Below are 21,066 nucleotides of genomic sequence, written 5' to 3'. Positions count from 1 at the left end.
GGTGAGGACAATAGAGCTGAAGTACTGGTTTTCTGACAGGATTTGTTCTATCCTGTCATTCTATTAATCTAGATTTCCAGTGACGCAAACACAGTGGACTTCATGTTGTCTACTGTCTAGTTATGTCCTCTCATGCAAGCCCATAATCAATCTGCTGGCAGTCAGCTGGAGCCTCTGCTGTGTGTTCATCTCTTAACATAACACACAAGGCATTACAAAGCACGCTTTTGTCTAGGTGCTCCTTTGAGGTATGTCAGGGCCCTCATACCATTATAAAGACTGAGTAGTGTGGAGCAGAGTATCATCCAGGAGCCGTGTCCGACCCTTCCAGTCATAGGCGGCGCGTGAGGCTCAGGTTTGGGAAGGCTAAATAACTTTTTTTACCTGACGCTGCCCGCCTCTGGCGTCTATAGAAAAGAGATCAACTCAGTGAAAGCACCGCCTGCTGACCAATCAGAGCTCAGTGTGCGGAGTTTAAATCTATCAAGTCATATTACAGGATAAAGGAAATGCAGTTTAAACTGCCGTAGAGAAGACGCCGACGTGTTGCACTTATCATTCATATCACATCATCAATCAGATCATATAATATATCATATGTCCTTATCTGAGTCAGCTTCTCGAGCCGTATCTGACCGTGCAACACTTACAGTGTCACATAGCCTACTGTATGCAGCAGTATGCAACACATTGGGTTGACGAAACACTCAACTCAAATGTAATTAAAGTCAGATCCACTCGTGTCTTAGATGGGGGAATGATATCATAAAACTGTTACGCTTTCAAACACTCAGTAGTTTATTTATTTTTTAACTAGTTGTTCTATATTCACCTTGCAGGTGCAGCTATGTGGCTTGTATCCTGGATTATATGTTTAAGTCATGGATGTTTAAAGTTCATATTTGTCTAATATTAGTTTACTTTTCATTAATGATGCTGCGCTGTCAGTACACTTGTCCCTGTTTGTGATTGGTCAAATGTTTCTAACCCCACCCCTTTCACGTGAACGCGCTCTCAGCTGGTGAGAGAAACCCTGGCTTGATTTACCGAGTTGATATTAACCAGCGTCGTATGACCGCTTAGCGAGATCTCGTTTGTTAGGGTTAGTTAAGATAACTCAAGCATATCCAGGATATGTTGAACTGGCTTCGTAGTAGGCCTACAGGGCACAGGTGGTTGCATAGCAGCGCTAATGTCAAAGACACAAACATTATACATTATATTTTTATTTTATCAGGACGCTGTGACAGAAATATTTGGGAAGGCTTAGCCTTCCCTAGCCTACAGTACCCGCCGCCCCTGCTTCCAGTGTTACGCGAGCCGGCCGAGGAATTTCGCCTCTCCCAGGAGATGATGGTTACTGCTCAGGAAGATTTTGTTAGTGAAGTTCTTGTGGAAGTGCCCAGTCCCTCGGGTCTAAGAGGAATACAAGGAGAATTACTTTCAGAAAGGGTCAGTAGAAATCCCAATCCCATTCCCCTTTACTGGAGATTTTGTTGCCCACAAGACGCAGGGTTGGGTAAAAGGGTGCAGCAAGAATAACGGTGTAATTAATAACATTAACAGTGCCCCTCAATATATCATGGAACAATTAATGTCATAACCGACACCTAATTTGACCTTTCCTGGAGAGAGTATATTTGCTAGGAAATAGACTTTAAATGACTTACTACGTCAGGCAAAATGATACAGTGCTATGTTGTGTATAGTCTTAGCAAACGTTAGCTTAGACTGATCGGCTGAGGTGTTTCACAGCTCTGTATTTGTGGAGGTCCCGTATCTTGCCATCTACAAGTTGTTCGTCATGTTTGCCAAAGGGCTTGACTCTCTGCAACGTATGAAGCTTTCCATCTTTATGCCATAGATTTGGATAAGGGAGAGGTTATGTTTGTTTTCCCTCTTATGGAGGCCGCGGAGCAAATATCACATTTATTTGCTTTGGCTTCAGTTTGTCTCCCAATTATTTGCGCACCAGTTTATCGAGTTAACCCGTTGTTATTGTACACTCCTCGATGGAGTATGATTTTGTAGCAGAAATGGCAAAACCTAATTGATTTACGAATGCTGGAAACAGAAGGATTGACTGTGAAATGAAGGGGTTTCAGTTTGAAGATAAGGCAGTCCTCTACACACTGATAAGAATATATAGGTTTTGCACACATGAGTGAATATGTTGGCCTACTTAAAAGCACGAATGTCAGTTGTTACTCATTCAAAGAGGCCCTGCTCATCCGAAAGGGGTGCCACGTTGTGTGTGTGTGTGTGGAGTGGAAATGGAAAATTGGATTACATCAAAAGGGTGCCCTCTGCTTGCTGTGATGTCAGCCCTCCAACACACAAATACACACACAACTCCATCAGAGGCACGACTAATGATATGATAATCCCACAAAACATCGCTCTGTGCTCTAGATTAAATGGTTTGCTGTGCACGTGCGTGGCTTCTCAGACACACACACACAAATAACCCTTGTAAAGTAGGGTGGGAGATGGGGGGGGGTTGCAGATACAGAGTGGTTGCTGGGCGATGAGCGTCTACAATACATTGTGTTTATAAGGATGAGGTGAAGTTGAACTAATCAGTCCGACAGTGCTCTAATTTCTCGTCCTCATTCGGATGTTTGGTTGCAGTGGGAGCTCTAGGAATGACATTTTATTTCAGAATAAGAACAGTGTTACAGCAAAAGTGGCATAGCAGGTAATAAAGGCATACAGTAATAAAAAAGATAATAAAAGTAATAAAATCAGAGTATCAGCAAAGTATGTCAAACTAAGTGACATAAATAACCTATTAAAGTATTTCAACCTTAAAAAAAGTTTGGGAACATTTATAAACAGATTTTTACATAAAAGTAACTATGCCACGGTACCATTGCAAATAAGCGTTAATATTACACACTGCAGGTTTATTGCACACGATTGTCCACAATTACACAAGATTACCTTCTATGTAGTTCTGTATGGGGAAGACAATCACTTGAAACATATGCTGGGCTGGCTCTCTGATCACCAGTTCTGCTCCCCCTCTCTGGAGCTCACTAGCGGAGAATGTTTGTAAGGAAACCTAACCCAACACTGACGCTGATACAAGGCCAGAGGAATTCCTGTAACTTGAGTTTATACCTCCTGTGTTCTCTTTTCCCCTTCTCTCTCGCTCACACACCCGAGGTATTTCCTCTGGCGACTCCTGCCTTTCTCATCAGCGCTCTCTGTCTGCTCTATGTCAGAAACAATGGACATTATGAATGCAGAAAGTCTCCTCGGCATGATTAAGCAGCTGTTGCTGTGGAGGGGCAAGTGATTACATTTCATCACTCCTGGAAGTATCCGTGTGAGTGTGGGGCTGCAGCGCTTTCCTCTCTGAGAGCATCTCCCATCTGTAGGTAGTTATCCCCTGAAGAGGATTTTAGTGTGTGTGTGTGTTTCCACACAGCCAGCAGAGTATATGAAGTTGTACTTCCAGAGGTTTAATGCTCAACATGTGCCCAGTAATTAGAGAGCATTCCCTGTTTCCTGTGTGTTGTGAATGTGTTTCATGTAGACTAAGGGGGATTGTGCATGTGTGTGTGTCCATGCTTTGATGTCCATTTGAGGACTTTGGGCCCATATAAATTTAATGGATAGAAAGGGAGGCATTTATCACATTCTCTTTGACAACAGGGTTTAAAACCCGTTCACAAAGCTGGACCCTGCCACTTCCTCCTCAGTGGTTGGGCACAAATAGGGTTTTAATTGGCCATTATTTGACCTCACTCAACGGGATTGCGCTGTTAACACATTTGACGTTAAAACTCTCAACCCTATTTGGGGGACATTGCACAGCTTCCAGCCACATTATTATTATCATTATTTATTAGGCCAAGGCTGTGCTTGTTGCTACCACATGCAGATGATTATTATTATTAGATGTGATTAACAGTTCGCACAGAAGCTGAATTTAAGGTAGCCAGCCTCTTTGCTCTAAATGTTAACTCCCGGTTTTCCGTTGTACAATAGTAGATGCATTTTTCCTTTGGTCCAAGGCTGAAGGAACACTCTACATTCAGTAATGCTCGAACAGTCAACAGCACCAAGGGGGAAACAATTAAAGCCAACTTTATTTGTTTGAATCAAAACATGCTAATGCCCTCAGCCAAAACAACAACAATCGCAGCATCATCTGGAAAACATTGCCAAAAAACACTGTAACATGACAAAGTGCTCTATTCAGTCTATTCAGTGCATACTCCTTGCATATCATTTGCAACCCCAATACTTCATGTTCCTGCCATTTACAGCATTGATATAATCCATCAATCCCCTTGATGGATTATAAAATGAGTGTTACCTTCCTTTCTCATAGTTTTAGAAAACACTGATTAGCCTTCAGACTCATGGATCCTTACATTAGATTGCAGCAGATGAATCAAAACATCAACACTGGATTACCTCATAATAATAATAAGGTATAACAGATGTTTTCCTTTATTGTTTTTACTTCAGGATATAGCTTTTTTGGAAGTTGTCACTCCTTTATGTTAAGTGTAATGCTCCATGTGACAGGCATTTGCTCATGTTGACGTTTGAGCTTACTTGTGTAACAGGGCCACTTCCTGTTAAGGTAATGCTCTCTAGACTGTCTAGTTGGGAATTGTTTGTGTGTGACCAACAGGCCATGAAAATATATAAGGGACAGAGCGCGGGACAAAACAATGAATGTTTGTTATCTGTTTTGCGCGTTGAGCGTGTGAATGTCCTGTGTTTTGGTCAGAGTTGTAACGGACTAAAGTTCATTAAACATATGGGTTGTTTATTATACTCTCTTATGTCACTGTGACCAGGAATAGGCTGCTTTGTGACTGTAAACAGGCGCACGTTTACATCTCAGCTGCTCCACATTTCATTCACACAGCTTCTCCATTTCACCCCGCTCTCATGTTTCCCTTCTTCACTTTGTTATCGTTGTATAACTCCTTTTCCTCTCACACTAGATTTCTATCTCCACCCGTGTCTCCCACCCTTTCACTTCCTCCCCCTTTTTCTCTTCTTCTTACTGCTGTAGTAATAATCACACAACAGTCAGTCACATGCTCGCCGGCAAAAGAGGCCAGCTGACTGTGGTTTGTTTTCGCTCTGGGGCCGTCCAATCAGATCGCCGGCTCACGGCCACCGCCCCCCTCCCCTGTCGTATCTGGCAGGGTTTCAAAACATCGGCAGGCATGTCTGTGTGCGTGTTGTGTCCGTGGCAACGAGCCAACAGGGTTTGAGGGCGGGGCGGCGGCGAGGCAGCAAAGGGAAAAAGAGCAACGAGAGAAGAAGAGTGATGGAGGGAACAGAGAAAACTATATGTGAGCAAGATATGGACTGTGTTAGGAAAAGATTAGAGTAGGTATCTGCGAGGGCCATAAAATGAGCTTTGTCTGGCAGATGGTGTTCCTGGGATTGCTGGGAATGTCGGGATTGGGTAGTCCACAGATAATCCCGCCTGGACATACCAGACTGGCTTAGGTCTGCTGCTGTCTATTTGGCTTTTCATAAGTGGAGTAACATTGCTAATCTTTCTTCTTTCCCCAAGCCTCACAACACTGACTATAACAGCTGGAGAGTCAGAGCCAGTCTCATCAAAGACAGATAAAATAAGATATTCTTTATTGATCCCAATTTGGGAATCTGTTTGCGTCACAGCAGCATGTAAAGAGGCACAGCACACAATGTGAAAATGTAAGAAATAAACAGACAACAAATATAAACGTCTCCAAATAAAAGATATATACAGTGGGGTAAACAAGTATTTAGTCAGCCACCAATTGTGCAAGTTCTCCCACTTAAAAAGATGAGAGAGGCCTGTAATTTTCATTCTAGGTATACCTCAACTATGAGAGACAAAATGAGAAAAAAAATCCAGAAAATCACATTGTCTGATTTTTAAAGAATTTATTTGCAAATGATGGTGGAAAATAAGTATTTGGTCAATAACAACAGTTCATCTCAATACTTTGTTATATACCCTTTGTTGGCAATGACAGAGGTCAAACGTTTTCTGTAAGTCTTCACAAGGTTTTCACACACTGTTGCTGGTATTTTGGCCCATTCCTCCATGCAGATCTCCTCTAGAGCAGTGATGTTTTGGGGCTGTCGCTGGGCAACACGGACTTTCAACTCCCTCCAAAGATTTTCTATGGGGTTGAGATCTGGAGACTGGCTAGGCCACTCCAGGACCTTGAAATGCTTCTTACGAAGCCACTCCTTCGTTGCCCGGGCGGTGTGTTTGGGATCATTGTCATGCTGAAAGACCCAGCCACATTTCATCTTCAATGCCCTTGCTGATGGAAGGAGGTTGTCACTCAAAATCTCACAATACATGGCCCCATTCATTCTTTCCTTTACACGGATCAGTCGTCCTGGTCCCTTTGCAGAAAAACAGCCCCAAAGCATGATGTTTCCACCCCCATGTTTCACAGTAGGTATGGTGTTCTTTGGATGCAACTCAGCATTCTTTCTCCTCCAAACACGTCTAGTTGAGTTTTTACCAAAAAGTTCTATTTTGGTTTCATCTGACCATATGCCATTCTCCCAATCCTCTTCTGGATCATCTAAATGCTCTCTAGCAAACTTCAGACAGACCTGGACATGTACTGGCTTAAGCAGGGGGACACGTTTGGCACTGTAGGATTTGAGTCCCTGGCGGCGTAGTGTGTTACTGATGGTAGCATTTGTTACTTTGGTCCCAGCTCTCTGCAGGTCATTGACTAGGTCCCCCCGTGTGGTTCTGGGATTTTTGCTCACCGTTCTTGTGATCATTTTGACCCCACGGGGTGAGATCTTGCGTGGAGCTCCAGATCGAGGGAGATTATCAGTGGTCTTGTATGTCTTCCATTTTCTAATAATTGCTCCCACAGTTGATTTCTTCACACCAAGCTGCTTACCTATTGCAGATTCAGTCTTCCCAGCCTGGTGCAGGTCTACCATTTTGTTTCTGGTGTCCTTTGACAGCTCTTTGGTCTTGGCCATAGTGGAGTTTGGAGTGTGACTGTTTGAGGTTGTGGACAGGTGTCTTTTATACTGATAACAAGTTCAAACAGGTGCCATTAATACAGTTAATGAGTGGAGGACAGAGGAGGCTCTTAAAGAAGAAGTTACAGGTCTGTGAGAGCCAGAAATCTTGTTTGTTTGTTGGTGACCAAATACTTATTTTACCAAGGAATTTACCAATTAATTCATTAAAAATCCTACAATGTGATTTCCAGGATTCTTTCCCCCCATTCTGTCTCTCATAGTTGAAGTGTACCTAGGATGAAAATTACAGGCCTCTCTCATCTTTTTAAGTGGGAGAACTTGCACAATTGGTGGCTGACTAAATACTTTTTTGCCCCACTGTACACAATGACAGTGAGAGGTATATTTCTGAAGACTATCTGTCAAATATGCACTATGAAGGGCCAATACAGCTAAAACAATATAAAAGTAAGATATAATTAACGTTGATTCTGCAAAATCATTCAGAGGAAAGTCGCTGGTTTGTTGTTTTTTGCTTTGCAGGAAACGCTTCACGCCATATTTACTGCCTATGTTTTCTTTTCTATTTTTGTGTTTGCTTAAGGCATCCTGACCCCAGCCTTTTGTCTGTAATGAGGCCTTTTGTTGTTACTCATGACACTACCTGACTTCAACTCTAAACGGAAAGGATTACGAAGTTTATGACCTAGATCTTTGACCATAAAAAGAAATGGATTTATTGATTTTTAAATTACTCATAATTTTCAAGTATTGATAAAAAATATATATATATTTTCTCATGTTGCTGTTGTCAAGGACACCTACCAGGGCAAATTGTACACATTTAGTTATTTGTAAATCATGTCGCTGTAAAAAGTGTATTTCAAGCTCAGTGACAACTAGATGTAATAATGTATCTTAAATAAAAGCTTATTTAAAGGGACAAACAAATCTAGAAGCATGATAAATACTGAGTTTTACACACAATGTGTCCGTTTGTCACCGGGGAAAACATATTTTTTAAGTGTCAAAAGCTGCTAAACACATAAATCAGTCAACATATTAATAGATGTCTCTTCTGTGTATGTATGTTATGCGTGTGTAAACAGTCCACAGTTAAACTCCTATATCATAAAACTAGGTCTATATTTGAAGTATGCAGGCCGTATTTGTACTTGTAAGAATAACCATTCAGAACGTCCCTCCCCAGTGGCTTTGAGCAGACATTTGTCTCTCTTGGTTAAAATAATATTTGTCTAACAGTTTCTTTACATATCAAACCCCCCTAACCTGAGCCCCTGCACACTGCTACTGGAAAAATAAAACCCCAAAGGAAAAGAGCTGAGTGTGATCTCATCTTTAAAAATGAGCTCACATCTACAGTATGGACCACTAACAGTATTATCTTTCTGAAGTGGCACGTGTGTTTGATTTCAGAAGCTTGTGTACATGAAGTTATAATAATGTGCGTTATAAAGCATCTGTAAAATGCATTTTTGGAGTAAGATGGAAACAGTTGAGAAAAGGAATCAGAAGTAGGTTTACACATACGAGGAATTTCCTGTGGTGTATATGGTGCAAACATAAACACAGTTAAAGATGGATTGTAGGAAAAACAGCCAAAATATAAGACCATCTATAAAAAAACTCTTATTGAGGTAAAGATAAAGGAACATTTTTACATTAAATATAGATATACCAAAAATCTACGTACTGTATACTAATGCAAAATAATAAAATATGTGAAGTATTGTTGTGGAAAGTTATGCAGTAATAAAGAGAGGTAGCTTGTGTACACATGTGCCAAAATATTCAGAGGGTAGTGCTGAGCTGGCTAAAATGAAAAAAACCTCAAATGAAATAAATAAAGGTATTGTTTGCATAGTGTGCGTTAATGTAATCGTGTCTTTGGAGTGTCTGAGGCCTTTGGACTGTTGCAGATTTTCCGAGCGTCTCCCTGTCAGAGGAGGGTTCTGTATGTTTTCTGAGCGTGCTTCAGAGCAGCTCTGGTTTTTCTGGCACCGCAGTGTGACATTACATGGCCCTCGTCCCCTCCCCCCACTCGGCTGCACAGGGCGATCCTACTGGCTGGCTGAGATCGTGCCCTCTCCCCCAGTTCCCAGTACCTCCAAAGGGAGGGGGGAGAGGGGCCGGTCCTCCTCCCCACAGTGTGAGCAGAGGGTTGGCCGTCATGCACGTACACCAACGTTGTTTTTCCCTCACAACTTCAGTGTTGTGCTCTCGACAATCAAGAGCTTGGTGTGATACTGTCATCCCCATTACAGCAGGGGTACTCAACCTGCTTTCCCAGGGGGGCATGGGCCATTTAGGACATTTCACTGTAGGGTGGGTCTTCCCCTGGCATTTATTTTTTTGTAAACAAGCTCTGTTAGTCTATTGTGATGCCCTCTGGCTCCTGGATTGTTTATATTTAATTATGTCTGCACTTTGTGGAGTCTGCTAATTTGTAGTTATCCTTCAAATTCATTTTTCATCACTTATCTACACTTTTACTTTGGTCTTTAGATGATATAAATGACTGCAATTACTAATGCATGACTCATTTGTCAGGAGTAATGCACTGGCAGCATTTGTTTATCTGCATTTTTTGTCTGTATAGTATTTCAATGTGTCTTTTTTGGGGTAAAATAACCTACATGTTGAGTCCAATAAATGCAAGGAACTGATGTGAATGCCTGCTATAATTTCCTAATACCGAAGGAGACTTCCACACATGTATTTGATTCCAAAAATCCAAAGATATAACATTTACAATGAAAATAAAACAGAGTTTAGCAAATCTGCTAACTGAATAAAAAAAAAAATTCTAGATTGTTTTTTAATTGAATAATCAACCAATTACATCAAATAAGGTGGTATCAAAAACAAGCTAGAGCTAAGAAAAATAAAAACACCCTAAAATGGTCCTGTATGATGTGAATGAGCAGCGTAATGGGCAGAGAGGGAAACATCCGGTCACTAATGAAATACAATAACTCACTTCCCCCTGCCGAGCCCCTGCTCAGAGCTCACAGCTGATCACATGTTCAGCCGCTCCCCAACAGCAAAAGGCTCGATTATTTGGGTCAATAATTATCACGATTTTTAAAAACGATTTATTGGAGAAAATGTTTTTTAACAGTATGTTTTTAACAGTTGATTACCCTGAACTTTAAGTATAATTCAACTGAAAAACCAATAATAAAAAAAAAAATATTTGAGAAAAAATTAATTTAAAAAAAATCGTTTTATTTCGATTACGTTGTTTTCGTAATCGTTGCAAGCCATAATCGTAATTGCGATTAAAACACGATTAATTGAGCAGCCCTAGCGTGCGTCTAGTTTTTGTGTAACAGAGATACTTTCTGTAGGTGAGTCACCTCAGCCGCCCCTCTAGGGTGTTCTCTGAGGAATTTACAACTTTGTTAGCATGGCACCACGCCTATATTTCACGTCTTTCTAGAGTTGTTTTTCACATGCACTCTGGGAGTTTCTGGTGTGTGTTCTTGCTCGTGTGAGTGGAGGTATCCTATCCGGCGTATCCAGTGCATGGCCTGGCTGTGAAATTCCTGTTCTGTTCAAGTACCACGTGTGTAACAGAGACGCTGCTTTTCCTGGCGTCTGGAGAATTCGGCTTGTGTGCGATGTGCATTTTAGTCTCTCAGTTTAAATATACTCAAAGCTTGTGAAGGATGGGTGTCAGAAAGAGGCAAGCGCTAGATAGGGCAACAACAGCTTCCTCCTCATGAAGACCTCTGGGAAGACGCAGTATCCTGAGCGAGTCGATAATATTGACAGGCATTCCAAGAGGCTGTGTGTTATGTAATATATGACCGTGTTTGTGTTTGTGTTTATGGCTCATGAGCGTCATCAAAAGCCTGTTGCAGGAACTATTTCCTGAAATAGGACTTCAATGTTTTGTGTTGTTTTTCATTTAGCTATTTCTCCACTTACACAAAATCACAAATGGTTACTGTTAACATGAGATGATACAATCATGAGATATTGTAGATTGTTTTGAATGGTCCATATAAAATCGAATGAAAATGGTCAGTTTTATGTTTTGTGTGTTGAATGTCTGGTTTAATTGTGTTTTCTTTCAGAATCTGCTATTCCTTACACATAATTAAAGCACTTTATGTTTTGCAAGAGGAAGACCATATTATAATCTCTGCAACAAATGAATATAGTGATTGTTCTACAATAATTTGGTAATCACAAGAGCATACAAAGTAGTCCAGTGAAACCATCCTGTAAACACCTTCATTAAAAACACGTGCATACATGAACGCAAATCCAACTGAAAGCAAACATAAACACAGCTAAGATTTTTTTAGATCAGATTTTTTTCTAATTTCTCCACCCTTTTTACCCCAGGTTGAATTTGTCTACATATAGAAGCTGTATAACCAAGATTTAAAATACAACATTACGGTTGCACATTTGGGACTTTAGATGGGGAAATTAAAACATGTAAACTGTCTTGTTTTTTTAATGGGAGGAACAGGAAACAGGTTTTTTTGGTTATTGGGAAAATGCCGGTAAAAGGTTTTTCCACATTGGACTTCCAAGATTTCCCACCAGCATAAATGGGGGATTTAACCACTATATGGGGGATGTCGAGGACCTTTTGAACATCCATAAAAGTAAATTAGCATATTATATTGCACACATCCTGCTCCTCTGTTCTGTGGCAGGCTGTATAAAAGACCTGATTAGCATTCCAAAGTCAATTTGAGTTATATAGCCCAAATTTACAATTTTGCCTCAAGGGGCTTTACAATCGATCTAGCATACAACACCTTCTGTCCACAGAGCCTTGGGTCTTCAAACAACTCTCCAAAAAGCCTTTTAAGGAGGAACAAAATAAAGAACTTCCAGGTAGAGAAAGGGAAACCTCTTTTAGGATATGAAATATATTCTGGGATGGAGATGGTTTTAATACAAGAGACGATCATGAGCATTGATGAAATCAGGTGTGGAGACTTTGTTTGATGGTATTAAAACAATTGATTTAAGCACAAAGTAATCCTATCTTGTCTATCTTCGCTAAAGAAACAAATCATTACCAGTAAGGCTTTTTGACTGTGATCTGATATGTTGAGGGTTTTGTGGGAGCTGCAGCTTTCAGTAATTGGCCAATAAGCAACAGTAGAGGGATACAATCATTAGATATTACTCTTCACGTAATCGGCAATATTGGCACAGCTTCCTTTGATTAGCTGCAGATCTCTGTCCTGAAGATATTTTGGGTCACCAGAATCCCTCCCTCATCCCCATTAGCCCGGTGTCCGTCATCTCCACTTTCCTCCTCCACTCTGGAGCCCAGCTGAATTCCTGGCTTTTGTTTGTGCCGTCCCCTTGGAATTTAGGAGATGGCAATGTGGTGAGGGGGGTTGGGTTAGGATGGGACTCACGGGGGAGAACATTGAGTGACAGAGCGGTGCAGAGACTGAAGTGTAGGACAGCAGAAAGAGAGACAGGCAAGAAAAAGAAAAGGATTGAAGAAGAGTTTAAGGCAGAAAGGAGGAGGAAGTTGGAAGAAGGGTGTGTGTTTGTGTGTGTCATTAGATTATGCTGCTTCCCTGGGGGAACAGCCATTATTGATGTATTGATTGCCGGCCCCTCCCCATCCACTCAGGTCTCCTGCCATTGGAGGCCATTCATCTGGTGTCTCTTTGGGATATGATGGCTACTGCATATTTAATTAGCCTTCCATTACAAACAATCAACATTCAGACAAGGGGTTCAGATCAAAGCTTAGGTTTTAGGAACAAAGGTTAAATGACATCTTGCCTTCTGATCCCATGGGGCTTTTTTCTCAAGTATGATCAGGGATGCTTTTACTTCACCTGTCATGCGTATTATATACCAAATCGAAGCATACCTGCCAGCATAACACCCTTTCCCAGTGAAATAAACCTCATGTGTTGGTTTAACAATTGGGAAAGTTGATTTTAAACTGTATTTTCTCCACGCTTGTTTTTTTTGCGGTTTCTTTTCATTTTGGCGTGTCACAGACGCTTCTTTTTGGACCAGAGGCCTGTACTACGAAGCTGGTTCAACCTAACCTGGATATGTTTGAGTTAGCCGGTTGGCCTAATCCAAAACATACGCGCTCTCGCTAAGCGGTCCTACAACGCTGGTTATCAAGTGGATCGCTCAAGCCAGTCGTTTCCTATCTAGTTAGGTGCGCGTTCACATGAAAGGGGTGGTATTTGGAGCATTCGACCAATCACAAACATGGAGAAGCGTACTGACAGCGCAGCGTCATACTTCCTGAATGAAAAGTGAACTTTAATATTAGTAGAATATGAAGAAGTTAAACTTTAAACATCCATGACTTAAACACTTTATCCAGGATCAAAGCCACATAGCTGCACCTGCAAGGTGAATACAGCTGGCAAAAGAACAAGTGTTTGAATGCGTACATTAACAGGTTTATGATATCACTGCAACACATTAAGTTGACGAAACACTCGAGTCTAATGTAATTAAAGTCAGATCGTGTCTTAGACGGCTAAGACACGATCTGACTTTAATTACATTTGACTCCAGTGTTTCGTCAACTTAATGTGTTGCTTAAAATAATACTTCTGCATACAGTATGTGACACTGTAGGCCTAAGTGTTGCACGGCCAGATACGGCTCAAGAAGCTGACTCAGATAAGGAAATATATGATACATTATGATGTGATATGAATGATAATGGGACATATTGACGTCTGCACTCACAGTGCCGTGGACTGTACGTAATGTTACTTTGATCCAGTTACTTATGTTGTGGCAGATATTTAATTAAGCTTTCTTAACACTAATGTTATAATAGTCAGATTGCTCTGAAGATGGGAGGTGATATTCTATTAATGTTCACGTTCACACAGTCGGTGATTTTTGCCAGCCGTCTTTCCTGCAACGGCAGTTTAAACTGTATTTCCTTTCTCCTGTAATATGACTTGATCGCTTTAAACTCCGCACACTGAGCTCTGATTGGTCAGCAGGCAGTGCTTTCACTGAGTTGATCTCTTAGCCTGCAACCTAACCTGGTCCCGACCAGGTTAGCCGCACAGCATAAGTTACCATGGAGATCTAGCCCGCTAAAAAGAGAACCAGCGTCGTAGGACCAGAAACCCCGAGTTTTCCCTGAAGTTAGCCGGCTAAGCGAAAATCCTGCTTCGTAGTACAGGCCTCTGGAACCAGGATTGGTAAACAATGGTGGAAGCCAGTGAAAATGTAGCATTGGCCTCTTTTTTAATATATTTGTACATATTCAGTTTATTTTTCAAACTCTTAAATCAGAGTTGGTGATTGTTGGCACAGTGAAGGAGTAATAAAGATGGATTAAATTAGTCTTATTGTGTTTCTGTAAAGCTCAAATTAAGTGGGTTCATGATGATCAGCGCAGTAAAATCACTGTGTGACTAAGGCCCCGTCCACACGGAGACAAAACGGGTTGTATCCGCTACAGTTCTCTATCGTATAGACGGTTCGTCCACACGAGGCCGACACGGAAACGCTGATAACGAAAACGGTAACGGCTCCCAAGGTGGGTAGATCTGCGGACGAAACGCTCTGGAGGGCCAAACGGCTCCGTGTATACGATCATTTCCTGATAACGATGACGCCATAGCCCCACCTCTGCTGCTCACCCCCGCGTCACCGCTGATGTGTTTTGCCAACAACAACAACAACAATGGCGGATCACAGGGTTGCTTTCGTGCTCCAGATGCTACTGGCCATGCCACAGATGTTAGTGCAACATCTACAGCTCCTCTACCACAACCATCAGCAGCAAGTGGACATAGAGAACTACCTGAACTACATGTTGCTAAATCCACTGCGGAGAATAAACAGGGCAACCATGGCAACCATGCCCGGGGGGTCTTATTCGCTGCTTTTGGTGTATTTTGTGGCGGAAGTACAGCGCCACTTACAGGCCCGGCATATGTACTACAGCGTCTCCAGCGGGTTGAGCGGTCTCGTTTGGACGGACACATTTCTGGTGCAGATTCCGTGTGGACGGAATACTTTTTTGATATCGACCTCGGTTTGTTTTTAGTTTTCATCTCACTGTGGACGTGGCCTAAATGTCTAGCTTTGAAGAAGAGATAAATGAACGTTAAGAAAGTATAATTATTGTCTTAATCCTTAATGATTTCCTTTTATTATGCATCACTTGTGTAGAAAATGAGCGTGCCAACCCAGGTGATGTTTCCATCACAGCCAATCAGAACTCAGGTGGATAATTAACCATGAACACTGCAAAGTCATTTCTCCTGGCAATCAGTGTTGATTGTAAACCATCCCAATAAAGTCAATAGCCAGCTGTTAGAGTGATTTTTACTTAATAGTATAAAATGGTTTTCAAAGGTCTATTATTCAACATTAAAAAAAATGCATGTTATTAAGAAATAATACATTTACAAAGAACAGAATGCTTTCAAGCATTAATCACATCAGGTATTAGACTGTTGCATGCATTGACAGTATTACATAGTTTGAATTATGTGACATCCCTTAATGACCCTCCTCCACAGCTGTTGGGAGTTTGTTCAGAATGAGTATTTTAGTCCCTCTGTGTTTGAGAAAAAAGAGAAACTCTCTAGGGTGCTGCTGCCGATGGAGCCTCCCTGCTAACACATGCATATGGATGACTTGCTCATCATTCATGGGCTTTTCTCATTAATTGTGTGTGTGTGTGTGTGTGTGTGTGTGTGTGTGTGTGTTGTGGTGTGTGTGTGTGTGTGTGGTGTGTGTGTGTGTGTGTGTGTGTATGTGTGTGTGTGTGTGTGTGTGTGTGTGTGTGGTGTGTGTGTGTGTGTGTGGTGTGTGTGTGTGTGTGTGTGTGTGTGTGTGTGTGTGTGTGTGTGTGTGCTGTGTGTGTGTGGTGTGTGCTGTGTGTGTGTGTGTGTGGTGTGTGTGTGTGTGTGTGTGTGTGTGTGTGTCGTGTGTGTGTGTTGTGTGTGTGTGTGTGTGGTGTGTGTGTGTGTGTAATGTGTGTGTGTGTGTGTTGTGTGTGTGTGTGTGTGTGTGTGTGTGTGTGTGTGTGTGTGTGTGTGTGTGTGTGTGTATTTTTCAATAGACAGGGACTTTTTGGCCTTACATTATTTAAACATGAAGATCTTTAAATGTTTATAAATAGTAAGAACGTAATAGAAATGTCATTGAATTAGGCATACATATACAAATGAAAATCTGAGGGATAATGTGAATATTTAAAAATGATCGGTCAGTCTCAAGCACTTTTTGAACATGTCATAGTAGAGGCACAACATACAAATATGATCCTAAAAATGAGCAGAATAGAGCACCTTTAAGGACTTCTTGAGGGTCTATCTGAACAACAATGAGAGTATTCCAAATGATTAGTCAGTTGTTCATGCATTTTAAAATGAGTGAGCTTGTCAATTTATGAGTATAGCTTTGATCGAAGTCTTATATGAAGTCCCATAGGATTTCTCTTTTGCTGTTTAATTGGGAACAAAAAGCTGATTTGTCTGTCTCCCTGTTCTCCCAGGTGTTTCTGTTCTTCTGTGAAACCTGCTCGGTGCCTATCTGTCGGGAGTGCAGTGTGGGCCGTCACATGGGCCATACCTTCGTCTATCTACAGGACGCCGTACAGGACTGCAGGTCCATCACCATCCAGCTGCTGTCAGACGCCCAGCAGGGACGCCAGGCTGTGCAGGTGAGACATGAACCAGGACAGACACTTTCAAAGGGATTAACCCTCCTATTGTCTTCGTTTTCCCCCCCTTACTTTGGTATTCGCGGTCAAATTTGACCGGTCCTGTTTTAACTATTACATTTACACAAAAACCATTAATCATCACCAAATTTCATTTAACACCCTTTCAAACTGTAAATATTGTATCAGACTACTGGTATACATGAAAAACTGCAGTAAATATCCAAAGAATAGACACTGAACATGTATTGCGTGTGCCAGGTGTGATCCATGTGGGGGGATGGGCACATAAGAGTGGGAAATGTATCAAATTGTTCTGTGTGTTTGAGTGCCAGGTGTGATTCACATGGGGGGATTGGGCACATAAGGAGAGATAAAACACACACACACTCTAGATGTGTGTGTGTTTTATCTGATCCGATCCGGATCAGCGGCGCCGGATTCATTTCAGAAGTGGGGGGGGCCAAAAAGTGCATGTGACATAGCCTACTTGCCAACCCTCCCGATTTTCGCGGGAGACTCCCGTTTTCCTCCCGGGGTCATATTTATCCCGCATTTCTCCCGATTTCTGACTAAATCTGATTTGTTTCATTCTAACATAACGCACCAAATGTTACTGTTTCCACTCGGACTTCAATACAGCTACACCATTGTTTGGTTTCCATGGTAACTTGTCTCTTTAGTAGCGCGAGCAAATGAAAGTCTGAGAGGGTCTTCAGGAGGAAGATAGTCAGAGAAAACAGAACAAGAATGGACAACTCAACCCTCTGCTCACTCCTTTCCTGTAAATTAAACTATACAGACTAGCCCACATATGACAGCGCAGTTGCTCATTCCATCTCTTCTTTTTTCCTGCTACGCTCTTGTTTGACAAGCTGAATGTTGACTGGTGTTTGACTGAAGTAAGCTCTGTGAAAAGTTGCAGTTATTAACTCGGTATTTACAAAGCTGTCATCTCTACATTTGGAGAAAGTTACAAGCCGTTTGACAGCAGCACATCTGCATATTTCACAGAAGGCTCGTTTAGTGGTTTTGCAAATAATTAACCACTCTCTGTTTTTGTACCATTCTGCATTGAAGTACCTTTCTCTTTGCCCAAATAAGCTTTTATTGGCCCGTCACAATGTCCCGACAACAAACCTCCATGCAGTCGGAACCAGCCTGTTTCGGTTCAACGATGCCGGCGGCGGCGGTTTTGACAGCCTCTGCGGCCGCAGAGCTGCTGCTGGGGTTCATCTGGCTGCGCTGGTTCTATGGTTGAAGGACCAGGCTCCGGAGTTGTGGATGTCAGGGATGTGACATTCAAGTTGTTGAATTTCAGCTTAGTTTGACTGTATTTTGTTTTCTTATGCGCCGGTTCTTCTGACATGTTTGCAAGTTTATCTATCTAGGTTAACGGCTGACACACACTGAACAACGTAACACATAACGTAAACAACGTAACAAATAAACACATCTAAGCTTTGTTATTGGTTGTAATGTACATGGATACATTTGAATGGTGTGACAATGTCCTATTTGATTGGATTAAAATGTACATATTCTTCCTGTTATGTCTGCCTGCTGTATTTTACCTAATGCAAAGTGACCTGCTGCTCCATCGAAGTCAGTCGCATTGATCCGAAGACACATTTTGAGTGGTATACACTGTTGGAAAGAGGAGATTCCTAGCTTTCTAATGATATCAGGATTGTTTTTGTACTATATTAAGCAAAATATGTCACATTATATAATGACTGTCACAGTCATCATTTTGAGAAAAAGGCCTTTAAAGTTTCCTCTTCTCTGGATCGATCTGATTGATTATTAACGGAGCAAATGATCAAAGTAGTACGGAGGGAAGATATTTTCGTTTGGATTACTGGTCTGGGGGAAGCTCGCGAGTGTGTGTGTGTGTGTATACGTGTGTGTGTTGGTGTATTTTTGCGTTTGTTTCCCGGGGAAAACTCTCAGGAGAAACACCGGCTGTTGTTATGCTTACTGTGACGTCAAGTTACTCCGTTCTCCGCTTGTAATTATGCCGTTAAAAGCTTCAAAGCTGTATTTATCATCTGAATTTGCCGAAACAAGTTTAACATTCTGAAAGCCAAGACTTTGTTTATTTGAAATCAGATAAAAACAAACTGTAACGGACCCTGCGGTGTTATCTATAATTACTATATGCCTTACATTCATAATGTCAGCGGAGGGAGGGGAAGCGGCGCTGTGGGAGAGCTGAGTGGCGAGTGAGAGGCGAGCTGTGTTCTTCCCTTTACAAGCTTAAAAAATGCCTGTAGCTAATGAGATTGAATATAACAATCAAAAATAACAAAATATACACAGCGTTCTTTTTAGATGCGACTTTAGAGTAGAGGGGAATTATTGAAACGGGATGTGTACAGTGTTCCGCGGCATCCGCTGCTGCGAAAATGTGGGGCAGGGCCGTAAAGCGGGGGGGCCAATGGCCCCCTGGCCCCCCCGCTTCCGGCGCCCTTGATCCGGATGATTACTAATTCCTTTTCTTTATGGCGGTCATTTTTGACCGGGAACACCATGGATGTTACAAAGTTGACTAAATCATCCAAAATTCAATGGAAGTGGTGATCAGCAATTTGATATGTTCAAATGTCTACTGTGAAGGATATCATAAAGCCTTAATGCAATCGAATGTAAAACACTTAACTTTTTTTTACTCCTACTGTAAAAGCTTGAACTTATGCAGCAGTCTTGAGGGAAACATAAAATATGCATAAAATAATACTTAGTGTTGTGCTAGAGCTGGGGGACATAAAGAAAACCATATTACTATTTTTGTCCAAATACTTCAATATCAATATTGTGACAGTATTGTAGGGTTGATGCTTTCACAAAATATTTTAACAATGAGAAATTTGACAAATATTGACAAGTAATGTTGATTTATTTCTTAGTGAGCAAAGGTTAATAATGTGATAGCTCGAACAGTCAAGTAAATTCAGAAAATGACATCCATTCACTGTAAAGCAACCTTTTACAGCAGGAAAAACCAAAATCTAAGACGGTATTCATCCTCATATCAGAATATAGGTATAATCCTAATATCAGATTTTGTCCGAATCAAAGTGTGTAAAAACGGAATATAAATTCAAGACAACACGACCAGATGTCCTTATAATTGGTTCAAAAGAAAACCTGCTTGAATCACTCCACCGGATTCAAAAAGGCCAACCTAATTTAAGTCTTTAACTGCGGGAAGCTCATCTGCATGATTTCTTCAAGGTCTGACAAAAAGACAATCCTTGTAAAGGTCAAGCCGCACAAACCCAAACTCATCCATCTCCTGGAGACGCCGCGGAGAGCAGCTGTGTGTTTCCAGCGTCGCTCTGCACAGATGATCAGCCTGAATGTGTTTGAGAGTTTGACCAGTGCAGGGGCTGCTGGGACGCCTGGGGTTAGAGGTGTCCAGCTGGCCCTGAAAGGGGGTGGGTCACATGGGGTGAGGTCTGGCGGGGGCAGGGCTGGAGGTCACAGGGGTGGAGGAACGGAGAGGAGGATGGGGGAGGGTAGATGAGGTATTTAAAGGATTTCTGAGAAAGGAACACTTTGCCCTACCCCCTTTTCAGGCACTCACCCATCCACTCCTCCCCCCTCCCCCTCTTCCTCTCACACACACACACACACACACACACACACACACACACACACACACACACACACACACACACACACACCCTGCCTACAATTACGTAATTATAGATTGGGTGGCAGCCTCCTAGACCCCCCGTTGTTTCCAATCCATACAGTGACATAATAAGTGAAAAAAGGGTGAGAGGTTTCCGTAACAGTTTGATATTTGCCTAAACAGTCCTGATTCTCTTTGCTATTCGACACTTTTTTTTTAGGAAAGTTGCAAGACTGACAATAGAATATAATACAAAAACATAGATTATTAGTGTTCAATATTAAATACTTAGCCATCCCTGGTGCTATGGCTCTGATAGAGGTGTGCCTATCACAGTTAAACATGATAAAGAACGTTAAGGAAACGGGAAGATTAACCTCAAAAGGTTTGATGTTTTAGAGAATCCCAACCTGAACACATATATAACAATATGCTGGATTACAAAGACAGATGGATTGTTATGTTCGATAATGCTGCCTAATTAGCATAAAGGAGCGTCATTTATATAAATCAGATTCAGGAACTCACACACTTTTCAATAAAAAAATTCAATTCACGTCAAGAAACGTGGTTGTTTATAACCAAATCTCAAACCCTTTATGTGCTCTAATTTACGTCTTGTTGTGTTTTTAAATGACGATTAAAAAAAACAAAACGTACATGATTAGTTGTTTGAAATAATACAAATTAACAACAATTTTGATAAGCAATTGGATTTCTACAGTTATTTCTACAACTGCCAGTTTAGCCGCTGTATTCAGGCACA

The 21,066-nt window shown here is 41.5% G+C and overlaps 1 protein-coding gene across 1 annotated transcript in view; it reads left to right on the top strand.

Moving 5' to 3' along the window:
* The window catches only part of trim71 (tripartite motif containing 71, E3 ubiquitin protein ligase), a 39,026-nt gene that overhangs the window by 3,806 nt on the left and 14,154 nt on the right, over positions 1-21,066 (top strand). Inside the window, exon 2 of the mRNA XM_034240746.1 lies at positions 16,493-16,660. Within this exon, the coding sequence (XP_034096637.1) occupies positions 16,493-16,660 (168 nt within the window). The remainder of the gene's footprint in view (positions 1-16,492; positions 16,661-21,066) is intronic.

This window comes from Gymnodraco acuticeps, unplaced genomic scaffold (assembly GCF_902827175.1).
Source record: "Gymnodraco acuticeps unplaced genomic scaffold, fGymAcu1.1, whole genome shotgun sequence".
Taxonomy (NCBI): domain Eukaryota; kingdom Metazoa; phylum Chordata; class Actinopteri; order Perciformes; family Bathydraconidae; genus Gymnodraco; species Gymnodraco acuticeps.
Note: the sequence above shows the minus strand (reverse complement) of the source record. Positions and strands in the feature narration are given on the sequence as shown.